This window comes from Glycine soja, chromosome 15 (assembly GCF_004193775.1).
Source record: "Glycine soja cultivar W05 chromosome 15, ASM419377v2, whole genome shotgun sequence".
In the NCBI taxonomy this organism is placed as follows: domain Eukaryota; kingdom Viridiplantae; phylum Streptophyta; class Magnoliopsida; order Fabales; family Fabaceae; genus Glycine; species Glycine soja.
This window is the reverse complement of record NC_041016.1, coordinates 5,903,097-5,918,054: the sequence shown is the minus strand read 5'-3', so window position 1 is coordinate 5,918,054 and position 14,958 is coordinate 5,903,097. Positions and strand designations below refer to the sequence as shown.

Sequence of the window (14,958 nt, the reverse complement as noted above, 5' to 3'; positions counted from 1 at the left end):
CAAATATTGATTTCTTCTTTTCAACCAAGCAATTCCTTCATATTTATGACTTTTAGTATATTTTATTAACCCTTCAACTTTTTTCCTTTTTTAAGTTACCACTTGCCACCTATTAGACTTCATCTGTATTTAGTTAAAAAATAACCTTTTTAAAATAGTTACATATAATAATATAAAGTATTTATATTATTTTTTTAATATTTTCATTTCTTCATTTTGATAATATAACTACAATGACAGTAATACTAAGAATATATTTATCATTACATTATATGTTAATTAATATCACAAGTTTTAAATGTTTTGTTATAAAAAATCTATATCAGACATTTGTCTAACTTTTATTTATTTATTTTGTGATTTTTTACAGTAATATTTTTAAAATTATTAGAAAAAATAAAACAAAAAACATTTATTTAAACTAAATAAACAATGAGTACTACAAAAATCCCACGACTAGATATAATTTTGATTGTTGGGTACTTAAATAGATTAAATTTTATTATAAAATGTTGAACGTATTAATAACTTTTATAGATTCTTATTAATAGGTTTTTTTTAATACAATTTCATAATTTTGATTTAAAAAATAAATAAATGTAGAAATTTTTTAATGATATTATTTAAGTAAAAATCACAAAAATTGATTGAAACAAAATTGTAAAAAATTGATTTGGTTTTTGTCCATATTTAATATTAAATCAAATCAAACCTAATCCAATCACATATAAAAAATACGTGTAGTTAGTGATATACTAAAGATTAATAAAATAAGGTTATTATTTATGTAATACTACAATTTTATTTTTTGAGTGATGTTAAGGAATGTAAAATTTGTTATTCCAATTTGACTGCTCATCAGTTTTCGTCAGAACAATAATTAATATTTAGGACTAGTTTTGTCCTAGACCAATACTAACAAATTGTGATCGAATCCTAAGCATAAAATATAGGAGGATATAGTCAGATAAGATATTCCAAACTCTATCTGGATAATTTACAAAATCTTGATTCACATGTCTCTCTCTAATTAATAAAGATAGTAGGCGCTAGGAAAGACACGCGCTTAGGATAGCGAAAGGGTCTGAGAGTTAAGAGTTGTGGAACTTATAGGCTGCAAAAATGATAGGAAGCAGAGGTCTGACTAGAAAAGGAATGCCATCATGCTCATACCCACACGCTCGCTTCGCATTCCAACATAACGCAACCATACATAAATTCCTAGAGGCATTGATAAGGAAAAATAAATAAATGTACTTTATATACAAAATATCATAGCTGTTCTTTTTTCCCTTCATTTACCTAGTGTTAGATAGACTCACATGGACAGATAGATACCACTCCCTCTACGATCAACGTACAACGCTAATAGTAAAACCTAAGCATATATTAAGAGAAAATAGTGGATAAATTAGATACTACTACTGAACGTAAAACGACGCCGTAAGAAACCTAGTCAGGGCTTTCATTCGTTCATAGCCACATGGGTGGAGGTTCGTTCAAGTCGATGGGGATGCCGCGCCTAACGAACCCCAAAAACGACGCCGTTGGAGAACCCTCCATCACCTGAACCCCGCCGCCAACGGGCATAGCTCCGCCGTGGGGATTTCGGTGAGCTACTGCGGCGGCGGGTGGGAAAGGTTGTTGGGGCGGGTCGATATCTCTGAGAACGGCGGTGTGGAGGAAGTCGCTGAGGACGAGGCTGCGGGGGGGGACGTGGTGGGGCCAGCGGTGATCGGAGGAAGGGACGTTGAGGTCGAGGCAGAGGGGCGGCGCCGGAGGGAAGTTGGTCTTGGCCTTGGCACCGCGGAGGGAGCGGGCGGCGCCATCGTAGGCGAGGGCGGCCTCCTCGGGAGTATCGAATGTGCCCAGCCAGACACGTGTCTTCTTCCATGGGTCTCTTATTTCTGCGGCGTAGCGTCCCCATGGTCGCTTCCTAACCCCTCTGTAGTGTCCCTCACGAGAAGCAGAAGCTGAAGAAGACGGCGCCATAATAATGAAACCAAAGTACAGTAACGAAGCCCAACAAACACAACACAACCTTAATGAAAGGAGAACACAACAACAAATGACTAGTATGTGTGTTGTTGTTGTTATGTATATAAAAGTGGAGGGACCCACATAACCTCCCGTGATTGTCGGCTGGCCGGCACCACCACACCACGCTCTTTTTCTCTTTGCTTTGCCTTTATATATACACGCACACACTTGGGAATGTGGATAAAATGGGTGCTTTAGATGAGAGCCGTTGATCTTGATCAGGGGATAGGGTGAAGGATCGGACGGTGGATTGTTGATGTTGGGGAGCCGCCGCTTGATGAGACGTGTGAGAAGGGGGGAGTGACGGGTGTGACGTAAGCCCTACTTGTTCTGTACGGCGCCTGACATTATTTTTAATTAATTGGGATTGAGATTATTATGAGTAGTGGAGGGAGTTTGGAAGAACTGGTTTTTATTTTAGGCAAATACCAACCAACCAACCAGTGTTGTGTTTTGAAGATATTGTTTAAGAAATAAGAAAAAAAATTATATTATCCATGATTTTTATTTTTATGATTTTAAATCAAATACTTATTTGTTTTTACTTCCTTAACCGGGGGTTAGTCAAAACCTTTGGGTTGACGTAATGAAAGGGAAAGGGTGGGGTTGGTGCAGTGACAGAGACTCCCACGTGGAAGGGTGTCTGAGTTGCAGGGAACAGGTGAAGTTGGGCCACGCCACACCACACCACACCACACCCCTCTATATTATGGGCCTTCTCTGCTCTACTTGGCGTGTTTGACTCTGTTTTGTTGGGTTCAGTCCTTTCTCTCACTTTTATTATTACTTTACTATACTACTATTCTTTCAAACCGATTCGATTCTCTGTCTGAATTTACAAATATTTTCTAAATAAATTTGAAAAGTGGGAGTGGTGAAAGACAGGGGTGCGGGGTTCAGACTCACTGCACCAACCAGACTGGCACAGTTTATATGCCTACAGATACGGATGTAATAATGTTCATTTGAATCCTACGTCACGGATGTAATAATTTATATGCCTACAGATACGGATTTCAAAAATGCTTAAATATTTTTTAATAGACAACCATTATTAAAAGTTTTAATTTTTTTTAATCTCCTAAAAAAAAAGAATAATGTTAATCCACTCCACCATTACCTCCTCTTCTTCGCCGCCGGCCATGTCCTACTTCACCGCTGTCACTTCCTTGGCCTTACCCGGGTTGGAACTCCAGACAGAATCCTCTTCTCTGATATGATAATCGTGATATTTATTCACGATAATCATGAAATTTATTCATTTATTTTGCTGATTGATGTCATGGATTTTTCTGGATTTGTTATTCTTTCTTTTAATCTTAGTTGTTCTCAATTGCATAAATTGGTTTGAGGATTTGAAATGAATTTGGCTACTTTTTTTGTGAGAGATCTGTTGTAAGTTAATAATCCTAAATCTAGGAGTTTTGTTGTTTGAAATTTTTTTGTTTGTTCTGTTGATATGGGTTTTAATCATTTGCTTCATTGGTGTCAAAGAATGAATTTAGACTTGATATATGGAATGTAATTCAAGAAATTAGCAGGAGAAAGTCGTGGTAACGTGAGTTAAAGCTGTTTTGACTTGGAATTGAAGAAAACAATAGAAGAAAGTGGTTGTTTGGGATGAAATTTGATTTGGATTGAGATTTGGGTCTTGCGACATTAATGAAGCAAATGATTGAAGAAAAAAAGAAGAAAATTTTGTTAAAAAAGAACGACCAAATCAGTTTCCTTTCTTAAATCTCAACCCTTGAATATTTTATAAACATTTAATGGTAAAAATTAGTACTTCACGCTGAGAATAGAATTTTAGGACTTCACCTTCTATGTGAAAAAAATAAAGTTAGATATTTATATATAAAAAAGAACACTTGATGATTCATAAAGGAAAAAAAAAACTAAAGTGCCGTATCAAGTTATGGGCACATATTTTTGGAATGTGGTCGCGTTTGGACCATCTTTGGATGATTTCCCCCCTGCACGAGGACAAGTGGTTTTACATAATTTTTTTTTTTTGTGTTTCTCAAAATTTGCCTTTTGGTTTCACTTTGTATATTCTATGACTGTGATGATGATGATGATATGATAGGACGGCAACTTTTTTTATTTGCTCCTTTTTGTGTGCTCTGTGGGATGTTTTCATTACTGTTCAGTTTGTTGTGTCTATCAAACAACTTGACAGCGTATGCACATATGCTAGAAATACTCAAGCCATTCATTATCTGAAACAATTACCGATCGTTGTAACTTCTTCTATATCATAATTATTACTCAGAAAAATATTTCCTAGACGTTGTCTAAAAAAAATGAGTAGAAAGGAAGAAAGATGAAGAAAAAAGAGAATTCTTAATTAAGTATTTGAAATTTTTATTATCAAAATATAATCATTCTAATTATTATTACTGTTACGATCTACTTCACTTTTGTTTAGATAAATTTTGGTTGAATAATTTTTTTAATAAATACTTATAAATAAATGAAAAATATTATGAACACTTATTTTCATTTTTACACAATATTTATAAATAAATTTACTTATTTTATCTGCTTTACCTATGTTACAAAGTGAAATAACCTTGTAACTTTTCTAAATTACTCGTATATTTGTATATAATACACTAAAAAAATCGTATATATATATATATATATAATTTATCAAATCATATTTTCTCTAAAAGATCAGAGACAAGGTTGTCCTTAAACCATTCAAAGTGTCTGGAACTAAATTCTTCCCATAATAATGTTGCAAAATAATTTTTATAATTTAAATTTTAAAATTATTTTTTTTATCAATTATGTTTTTCAAGATAAAATGCCTTTAGAATTACTTCCAGTGAAGTACTAAAAACATCAAACTACTCCTATTTCTATATTTTAGGAAGCTATCATATTTTGTTGTTACATGATGGTTGGTTGTTTCTATATATGCAACTCTTTTGCTCAAAAATTAAACACTAAAAATACAACACCCAAAAAATGTACATAACTCAAACAATAGATATTTCATCACCATGAAACATTTTCTTTCTAAGGACGTGCATAATGGGTTTTAACTTGGGGTTTTTTTTAAACTCTCATTTGTTATTATATATATTTTTTTGTATTAAGTGTTGTTATAAAAAATGTTTGTGTATTGATTGAATGTAAAATAATTTCACTGCTATATTTGTAATTTTAGTTTTCTAATTATTTTCTAACAAATAATCTATATTTGAGTGAAACAAAGTTAAGCAGGGACATGTTTGGGTTTTATTAGGTACTGTTACTGTGAGTTGTTATTCTTACCTGTATAACCTCCTTCAAATTAGAAAACAATTTTCAGCTGACGCAAATTTAGAAATTTGGTTGGTTTTTCTCTTTCCTTATCAACGCTTAAGCAACCATACAGGATATAAATGAAAACTGTGGCACGTATATGTAAATTAACCTTGCTTATCCCACTTCATAGAACATTATGATTTCTATTTGCATTTCAACTTTTGAAATGTTACAAATCCTCTCCTAACAAATAGAAAAAAGAAAAAACCTGTATAGAAGTTCAAAGAGAGTGGGAAGTGAAAACGTAAACATGATGTACACATTTCTGATTTACAAATTAAGAGGGTTCCCAGCTTGTAAGAAGTGATTCAAGGGGCTCAAAAAAATTGTTGTCAATATTCCCTGCCTGCCATTAAGTATTCTTTAATTAAAAGAAGCAATTTAAGATGGGAAACAGAAGTGCGCTGGGATTGTCCTCAAAAGTTACCAGAACAATGGGGTATATTATCGTGAAAGCAAGATAGGTCCATTCTCCGCAGCAGTTTGAGAATTGCCATAATTATTACTGTTATGCCTTGTCATCTGGATGTCACGTGAAAATTGAGTCCTTGCTTTCGCATATGGAGCTGCCCTTGCTACAAATGAAAATCAATAGTATAAATTTTTCATTCAAGATAATCTTCATTTTTCAATGCTTAGCAAATTTAACTGTGGGCCATTCACCATTTTTACTAATTCAACCCAAGTTTGAAGTGACAAGTTCCCTCAAATTCAAATTTCTTTTATCCTGGGAAACTACTGTTGGAAAACATGAAGGCTGTATAGAGAGAGCAAGGGAAAAACTCGGAATGCAAGTATGCAAGGTGGACCATAAATAACGCACTACATTACTAACGGTTTTACCAAGGACAATGGTTAAAAATCAAAAGTGATTTATTTTTAATTCAATGTGATATATTACTAATATTTTTTTACCATGTTTTCTAGAAGAAGAAAAAAAAATATTTATTATTTTTTTATCCATTGCCTTTAGGGCGGCAAAGATCAGCAAAACACATTAGTATATTAATAATTCTCCTACTCATAAAAAAAATATCACTAATTTTCCTAATGATTCCACATAAATGTGTGTATTTCAAATTCTCAAAATAATTGCTACTCAATGCGAGCTTATGTTCAGAAGACTTCACAACATAAAATAAATGCCGGCCTTGTGCCCGTTTATATTAATGTTTTTAACATAACGCTGGCCTTGTACCAGCTTATATTAATGTTTTTAAGTACAAGTGCAATACAACTAGTATAAACTCGACCCAATGACATTTTACTAAGATAACTATAACCCACAAATTAACATTCTTACCTGTAATTTGCTGAACACGGAGGATATTCTGTCGCCTTTTCCACCAGCAAACTGAACCGGTAATAAGAAGTAGAAGAGTAAAAGAAGCACCTAACCCAATACCAACTTTAGCACCAGCAGAAAGGTGAGGTCCACAAGTAGGTAATCCAGGTATGCCACATAGGCCAGCATTATCAGTGAAACTGCAGCCATCCACAAGTGTAGATTTAGCAACCATAATCACAGAAAGTGGAGGAATGGCAATAGATAGATATGCTTCTCCTCTCGTTGCATATAAATATTCTTTATAAGTTTATTCTAGAGTTTAGCATTTGACAACATACTTAAAGCTAGCCCCATGCAGAAGTCTTCCTCCTAGAGTTGTTGGGACCCTTCCAGACAGGAAGTTGCCATTAAGGTTCCTGCATGAAGATTTTTTAATATGGACTTCTCATTTATTTATCTGTCTTATGGTCAAGTTAAACACTAAGAAATCGTACAGTCTTTGTAACGATGTCAATTGTCCAAGGCTTTCAGGAATTGATCCATTGAAAAAGTTGTAGGATAGGTCACTGCACGTGTACATAGCATTCAGAAATCATATCACCATGATAGCCAAAGCAAAGATTCAAAGTTTCCCATAATTTAACAGTGAAGCTAAATAGCTAATCTCAAAGAGGTTTAAATCAAAGCATGAAGAAGCTGAGTCACAAACAAATTACATAAGAAGAACAGTCTCCCTTTCACTTACTGTTTGTTCTTTATTTTAGATGTTTTAGCTTCATACATAGTTTTGGAGCAACACATGTGATTCAGTCTATGTAAGTCCTGATAGTAAGTAGGAATTATGAAGATTAGGTAGGGACTGCAAATGTATGTCATAAAAAAGTACATATACAAATTCATATTGCTGGCCAAGTATATCGTGTCCACTAATTCCTCTAAGGCTTAATTCACACTGAAAATTTGAAGACAGGATTGGAGCTGACATCTATTCCTAATACACCTGTGCTGAAGATGAGAATAACATATTGGCACTGTACCATATATTGTATGACCTAAGAAATAAAGACAAATAAATCAATCTGCCAAAAAGAACTAAGAAGAACAAGAAATCACTTACAGCACTTGCAAGCTAGTTATTGTTCCAAGTGAGGATGGAATAGGCCCTTGAATGCTGTTTCCACTCAAGTTTCTGTGATGCACAAGTAACATAAGTATAAGTAATATGAAAAAGAACATGCTCCATGTTTCTATATCTTAGGGAATAGTGAAATTAAAAAATAAAAGGTCAGACAAATTATTAAATATCACTATATCAATACTTGTCATGTAACTTGTTATTTGATAAGCATGGCTTTATTTTGTTATCAATATATTGAGCATAATTCATACATATATGCAATGCCATGACACAAATAATAATGTTTTCATGAAAGGAAATCATTTCAAACTCACAGGATTTGCAGATTATGCAGTCTGGAAATGTCGTTTGGCAAAAATCCTTTCACACCTTGATTGTCAAGACCACTGTTCATCAACAGATACAGCCCCAAGTTATTAAAGATATTGAGATTAAATATTCAATACAGCTTTCAAAGCAAAATACAATGGTTTTGTACCCTAGTGTTACCATTCTCTTAGCTAAATGTAGAGTGGAGTTGTAAGTTTATTTTGACCAATGAATACAATCAGGGCCCAAAGAAATTTTAATAAAGAAGTTATCACTGTATTAGAATGTAAGTTATCATTGTGCACAAAGACATACAATGTCTTTTAGACACACACACACAAACAATGTCTTTTATACATACATACATAGACACACACACAATGTCTTTTATACATACATACATACATACACACGGGCACGCGCGCGCGCACACACACATACATCAGTGTTTGAATGTAAGTTATCATTGTGCACAAAGCCATACATATAGACACAGTCTTCTAATTTTATTTTACTTTTTTAATGGGATTCATACTTCGAAGCTCTAATGCTGAAGAAAAAAGTTTTTATTCTTGGTTTTGGTACAAAAACAAAGAAAAGGATGACAAAAAATAAAAAAAGAAAAAGAATTAACAGGAGGAAGATGGAATGACATGCTACGACACAACCAAATATACAATAAAAGCCTAACAATAAGGATTATAAGAAATTACAGTCCATCAATGACCCATTTGCTGCTACTTTTGTCTAATCTGCAATCTGCTCCGGTCCATGGATGTTGTTGGGGAATGCATGGATCACCGTTCCACCCAAACCTGGGAGGAAGCCCCAAAGCCTTCTTCAATTTTTGTAACGCCATAACTAGAGTAAAAGAACAATTATCAAAAAGCAAAATTTTATATGCATTTGGATTAACAGAAATCACATTTGCTACCATTAATAGTACATAAAACAGAGAACAACTAAATGTAACCATATCATAAAGCAACAAATCAACACTAGGCTTGAATGTCATCCCTAAGAGGAAGAGGAAGCAAAAACAACAGTAGAAATCAGTTAAGGAAAAATGCGACAAGACAAAGTAACCTAGGGAGTATGGTAATGCATCTAAAAGTAGCGAGTGCCAGCACATAAATTGGTCCAAAGTCTAAACAAGTTCCATGTTGTATTCACAATGACAGACCCAAAAATAGTGAGTATCATGAAAAGTGTTAATTAATATGAGGAAAAAAGGCCATAAAATGTATAATTCTATCACTGATAAATTCCTAGGAATGTAAATATTATTTTATATGTAATTGCTTGCCTTAAACCTGAAAAAAATCCAGATTGCATGTGATGTGGTTAATATGAAATTCAAATCTCCTCCATAGTCAACCCGCATTTTATTTAATTACATAATAAGTATTACACATCAGTATGAAAATTCGAGTTGAAAACATAGGGTGCTGTATGTACCTTCATCTGATAATGTTTTTGACTCGGTCATTATAATCTCCAATATCTCAATGGCATTGATTATGGCAAAACTACCATTTTTCGGGCTCAAAGCTATAGTCAAAGTTCTCCCATTAACGGTAACAGTTGTATTAAGCACAAGGGCAGTATAACGATCCCCACTCAATTTCACAATGTCAACATCTTTAAAAGCAACATCACCATTTATCATAATGTCAAAGACCCTTTGACCTTCAGCAGTCACTGAGTTATCAATCTCAGCAAAATGTAACCAAACAGAATAGTTTCTGTTGGGATCCACATCCAATGTATACGTTAAATCAGGCTGGCTACTAGTACTAACAAGTGCCGATCGATAAAGAGTTTCGGGATAAAAGTTTGGTGGACGTGAAGCCTTTTTGATTCTAGTTTCAACAGATCTACGTCGATCAGAATCATCACCAAAAGTTTTAATATGTTGCCAAAATCTGTCGCCTCCCCAGGGATCTGCACCATAATCAACACCATATTTTGACTGCCCAAATCCACAACTCAGTCTTTTGACTGTTCTAAGTATTATCCCTCGACTCCACTGTGGTCCAAAATAATAAGCTTTATCATCGATTTGAAGAATCTCGATTGAAAGAATTGCTGGATCTCCGTGACCTGTGCCATGGAAACAGATTGAGACTGAACCATCCATAAGAAATACTTGGGCCTGAGTAAATGCTTGATCATCCTGAGTGGTCCACCCTGATTTCAAAGAATATATTTGAGTTCCTTGAATTGAGATGTCAAATAGAGGTTCATCGGTAGCTCTAGCCTGTGCAACAAGTCCAAAAAATATCCTGATTGAGTAGTGCCCCTTTGGCACATTATAAATGTTGTAGCAATTTGAAGGACCTTCAGACAAGGGGAAATAGCGAAGAGTCTTGAGAGGAGGGGCAATGTAACTTGTTGTAGATGCATTAGTGGGAATGCCTCCTGTATATCCAAAGTCTTTATACCAAAGTGTAGTGGTTGGTTCTGTTTGAACATTATGACGAGCCCCACAGCTTATACGCATGCCAAATGGCCCTGCATTGAATACGAGGCCTCAGAAATTTAAATCAACTCAAAGGGGATAAAATATTAAAATTAAGAAAATACTAATCCTTTGGAATGTGCAAGCAATCATGCTGGGTTCGTTGACACCAAAATTCACCAACAGCAACTGCAATGTAGCTAGCAACTACTTTTCACTGTAAGTCACTTTGTAGATTGTCGATAGATTACATGCACACACACATGAGTGCGTGCAAACACGCAAAAGCATAATTTGATCATATCCCTGAGATGTTGCTCAATTAAATAATACAGTTTGAGCAACCTGTAACCCTGATAAAGCAGTTTCATGAATCACGATAAATTAATAAACTGGCACAGAGCCAGGGAATTTCAATACGGCAAGGATTCTTAATGAGAATGGTGCATAATAAAAAAGAGGGTTAAACTTAGCTAGTTCTAGAGTTTGGGCAAGCTCTGTACTTCTTATGTTTTTAAGATCAAAGTACTCTACTAAGGAGAAATGTCTGCCATGAACCATTCAAACTTAAATTAAATAACCCTACACACTATTAGCAGAATAGTAAGTTGCTGAAATTACTTCGATGATGTCATTGATTTTTTCCAAAAACAATTTTTTTTATTCAGCGAGGCCTTCTGGCTTTATCTAATGTGAGATAAACCCAAAAACAATTTAAATGAAAAATAAATAAGTGGAAAACTGCTTTATTTGGGCTTTCTCTAATCCATGAGCAATTTCTGATGCTCCGGATGAAATCAAATGCACACCTACATTACTCAGATTCAACTTCAAGCATCAATTCCACGATACACGCGCGCATTTTCACCTCTAAACTTAATTGAAAGCACAACAAAACAAAATTCAAACAAATCCAAACCAAAATCCTTATGCAAAATAGAGAAGCTCACCTCGTTGAGCTGCACGCGCAATAAAGGCAAAGCAGGGGAAGAGCGTCCACAGCAGAAGGAATCGAAACGTTGCTAAGTTCGGCATCTTCTTCTTCTTCTTCTCTCTCTCACATCCCAACTTTTTTTTCTAGAGAGAGAAAGAGAGAGCGCTCGAACGTGTTTGCACTTCGCAGCAACACTACACAACAGACACAGTTGGAAATGGAAAATTCACAATTTCACATTCACTCGCTACTACGTTTTAGTTGACTCGTGATGGATGAATGAATGAAAGGAACAGGGGTTTCGGTGGTGCTGAGCCTTATAACGATTCATGCAGGCGCGAACCGTCTCAACGGTCTTAATGCTCATTTAATGGTTAGAGATTAATTTAGAGGTGATGTTGACGTGTTGTGTTATTAGGGTAGGTCTGCACTCTGCGTCGTCGCTGTTTGTGGGTCCCACTTTTTGACGGCTAGATTTGAGTTTCGAGGGGGGGGGAGTGGGTGTATCGTGGTCCTTAGTTAATTTTTCTACTTGCATGTGGGCCCCACTTATTAGTGGTTATTTCTCTGTCAGTAAAGAAATAAAAAAAAAAATAACATTCATATTTTTTTTGCATTTATAGTTCAAGGGAGTAGGAATTGCTAGTTGGAGGTGGATTGTGCTTTTTTGTTGCTATAAAACGACAACAGCAACGTGAGTGAGTGAGGAAAGAGAAGGAAGTTCATTAAGGCAGTGTTTGGTTAACTTATATACTTGAGTGTATTTGTAATAAAAGTTTTAAAAATTTATATGGGTTTAATATTTTTATAATTTATTTTAATTCAAATATTTTATATTTTTTAATTCACTTTTACATTTTTTTCAAGGAATAAAAGAAATATGAAAATAAATTAAAATAAAAAAGATACGTTTGAAGTAAACGTACAAACATCACCATTCTTATTTTTGCTTTTAATATATTTTTATCTATTGGATTTACAAAATCAAATAAATAATTAAGCTACGCTGGATAACTACTTAACGAATTACATTATTGTCCTTGAGAATTGAGAAGCATGAAAGAATAATTGTTTTTTTTTTTTTATCGGACGGTGGAGAAGAGTTTCTTGGTTTGGGTGTTTGACACTGGAGAAGGATTGAATAAGGCGCAATCATCGGAGGGCGTCGCCCCCGCGGACGCAGCGCATGGGTTGAAGGGTCAAAATTTAGAGGAATTTCATGCCCTATCATCTTGACTTAATCTTGCTGTCACTTTTCTCCACTGGGTCTTAATTTTTTCATTTTGTAATTAATAAAAATCTATCTTTATATTACTATAAATAAATAATATTATAAAAATTAAAGTATAACATGTTTTCTGCAAAGAATGCGTGTTGATTAATGTTATCATGTAGATTAATTTTAACAAAAGATATACATGCATGAAATGATGTAGATAATATTGCATTGAAAAAAATTTATGTAGACAATAATAAATTATATTAATGTAGACCATGATTATAGAACTAGGTTGTCAAAAGGTTGTAGGAAGTATACACAATAATATAAAGGAGGATCTTTTCAAGTTTGGGCATGTCATAACATAGTGCACAAACTTGTTCGTGAATTACCTGGGATATCTAACTCCTATCCTGGTCCTTCCTTCTATCATGTGTCATATTATATTACTTTAACAGATTCATAAGAAAATGAAATAAGTTTGTTGTTATAAAAAATATACTAATTTAAGTGTCTGCAAAAAAAATGATAATAAGAGATATATAATTTTTTTAAGAAAGATATATAAAAGTTGTTAATATTTACAGTACATGTTCATTTAAAATGGGAAAAAAGGATAGACAACTAACATGTCCCATTTATAACACAAAACATTGAATATCATTCATGCACCACCCCCACTTAAAATCACAATAGTAATTAAATGCACAACTCAAGTTAAGCTACCCATAACATGGTCTTACTCAAATAAATCAGTTTATCTTCGGGATAATTTAAATCTAATCATTGATGTGCAAATTGTTTTCTTATGTTACAGAAAATCTACTAATCTTAACTAAAAAAAAGTAGCGAGACACATTTGAATATTTTTTATAACTTGGTTTATTTTTGTCTCTGGTTAATTATACTAAATGATACGAAACTATCGGTATATAGAAAATTAATATTTGTTACAAATTTTACCGTTGTCATAAACTTATTATTCTTCCCAAAATTGTAACTAATATAAAAGTTATTATTTTGGTTGCGGTCCCTCAAAGAGTATCTTTGGTGGTAAATTTTAAATTTAAATCTTAAATTACTTTTTGATGAATCGTTACAAGGATTAAAAATCTCTTCCATTTTTTCCTTTGTAGGTAAATCTTATTTTGGGATCTTAGATAACTTTTTATATATCTCATATGAATCTCACTTTTAAATATTTATTAAATTAAATATAATTAATTAAGTAATTAAATTTAATGAAATATGGAAGAAGAAAAATTATAAATATTAAAAAATAAGAAAATAAACATAAATTTTATTTTTATTGTTTGAACCAATTTAGAAATGAAAAATGAGAATGAAATTTGGGTGTATAAATTTATATTGTTTGGACCAATTTATAGTATACAATTTTTTTTACTATTACTATACATTTTTTTCCGACTAATCATGCTTCCTTTCATTTCTTTTCTTCCTTCACACTACCTTCACTCTTTTCTCTCTTTTTTTTTTTTCAATTTTTTCTCCTCCCTCTCTCCTCTCTTGCCTCTTCTTCTTCCATCTTCTTTCTTCCTCCCTCTCCTCCATTGCCTCCCTCTTCTTCCTCCTTCTCCCTCCATGGCCTCCTTCATGATCGATCGCGACCATTTTTGTGTCCTTCAGGTAATTTCATTTTTTGTTGTTCTCTCTCTCTTCTCTTGTTTTTTTTCTACGACGACCTTCTTCATTTTCGTGGGTTTCTGTTCTGAAGTTTTTTTTAATTTTTTTTTTCAAGTATGTCAGAGATCTTAATGGTTCTTATATAAGAACTCATTCTTCATCATGGAGATCTATGCTTTTCCTTTATGGTTAGATCCACACATGATTAATTTTTTAGCTCAAAATCCTAAAGTTACTCTAATAAGTTGAGAATCAAGTATGGAAACCCTTTATCCAATCAAAAGTTAGTTTTGTATTTTTTCTTTGTTGGGATCAGAATGTCAATATGGTCTTTCTCTTGCCTTATAATCTATTGTACAAAGTTCACATAGTTTCTTGTTTTTTCCTTGTTGACATAAAAGACATACAAGGTTGGTAATGAGTTCATTCTTTCAAAAAGTTTTATCGTAAAAAAAAAACGAACTCATGTGGTTTTTTAATTGTTTTTTATACCAACAAACTATCACTCCATTGCTATGTTGCCTACATCAATAAATGAGATTCACATAATGTAGCACATTTAATAATTTAACAAAATATTATTTCTTTATTTCACGTGGAAAAACACATA

General features: G+C 33.5%; 2 protein-coding genes across 3 annotated transcripts; both read right to left on the bottom strand.

The window, feature by feature from the left end:
- Positions 1-1,098: 1,098 nt before the first annotated feature.
- On the bottom strand, positions 1,099-2,168 carry LOC114386975 (ethylene-responsive transcription factor 12-like). Its single transcript, XM_028347061.1, has one exon. It carries the CDS (start codon positions 1,990-1,992, stop codon positions 1,474-1,476), a length of 519 nt encoding a protein of 172 aa, XP_028202862.1. The 5' UTR covers positions 1,993-2,168; the 3' UTR covers positions 1,099-1,473.
- Positions 2,169-5,429: 3,261 nt separating this feature from the next.
- Positions 5,430-11,773, bottom strand: LOC114388380 (receptor-like protein 4). Of its 2 annotated transcripts, XM_028348830.1 has the most exons (10): positions 11,502-11,773; positions 9,549-10,604; positions 8,804-8,951; positions 8,096-8,167; positions 7,761-7,832; positions 7,138-7,209; positions 6,982-7,059; positions 6,659-6,840; positions 5,783-5,930; positions 5,430-5,701 (listed from the first exon to the last, which is right to left on the bottom strand). In XM_028348830.1, the coding sequence occupies exons 1-9, from the start codon at positions 11,584-11,586 to the stop codon at positions 5,800-5,802; spliced, it is 1,896 nt and encodes a 631-aa protein (XP_028204631.1). In that variant the 5' UTR covers positions 11,587-11,773; the 3' UTR covers positions 5,430-5,701; positions 5,783-5,799. The 2 variants fall into 2 exon arrangements, with proteins under 2 accessions (XP_028204631.1, XP_028204630.1); XM_028348829.1 differs by having other exon boundaries at positions 5,430-5,930.
- Between the last annotated feature and the right edge of the window lie 3,185 nt (positions 11,774-14,958).

What these genes read in the sequence shown, in the direction of transcription:
- LOC114386975 (XM_028347061.1), bottom strand. Translation starts at nt 1,992, where the DNA reads ATGGCGCCGTCTTCTTCAGCTTCTGCTTCTCGTGAGGGACACTACAGA.
- LOC114388380 (XM_028348829.1), bottom strand. Translation starts at nt 11,586, where the DNA reads ATGCCGAACTTAGCAACGTTTCGATTCCTTCTGCTGTGGACGCTCTTC. An exon ending in TGCGCGTGCAGCTCAACGAG is followed by an intron (nt 10,605 to 11,501) that starts GTGAGCTTCTCT and finishes TATTCAATGCAG; the next exon opens with GGCCATTTGGCATGCGTATA. An exon ending in AAAAACATTATCAGATGAAG is followed by an intron (nt 8,952 to 9,548) that starts GTACATACAGCA and finishes CTTTTACTCTAG; the next exon opens with TTATGGCGTTACAAAAATTG.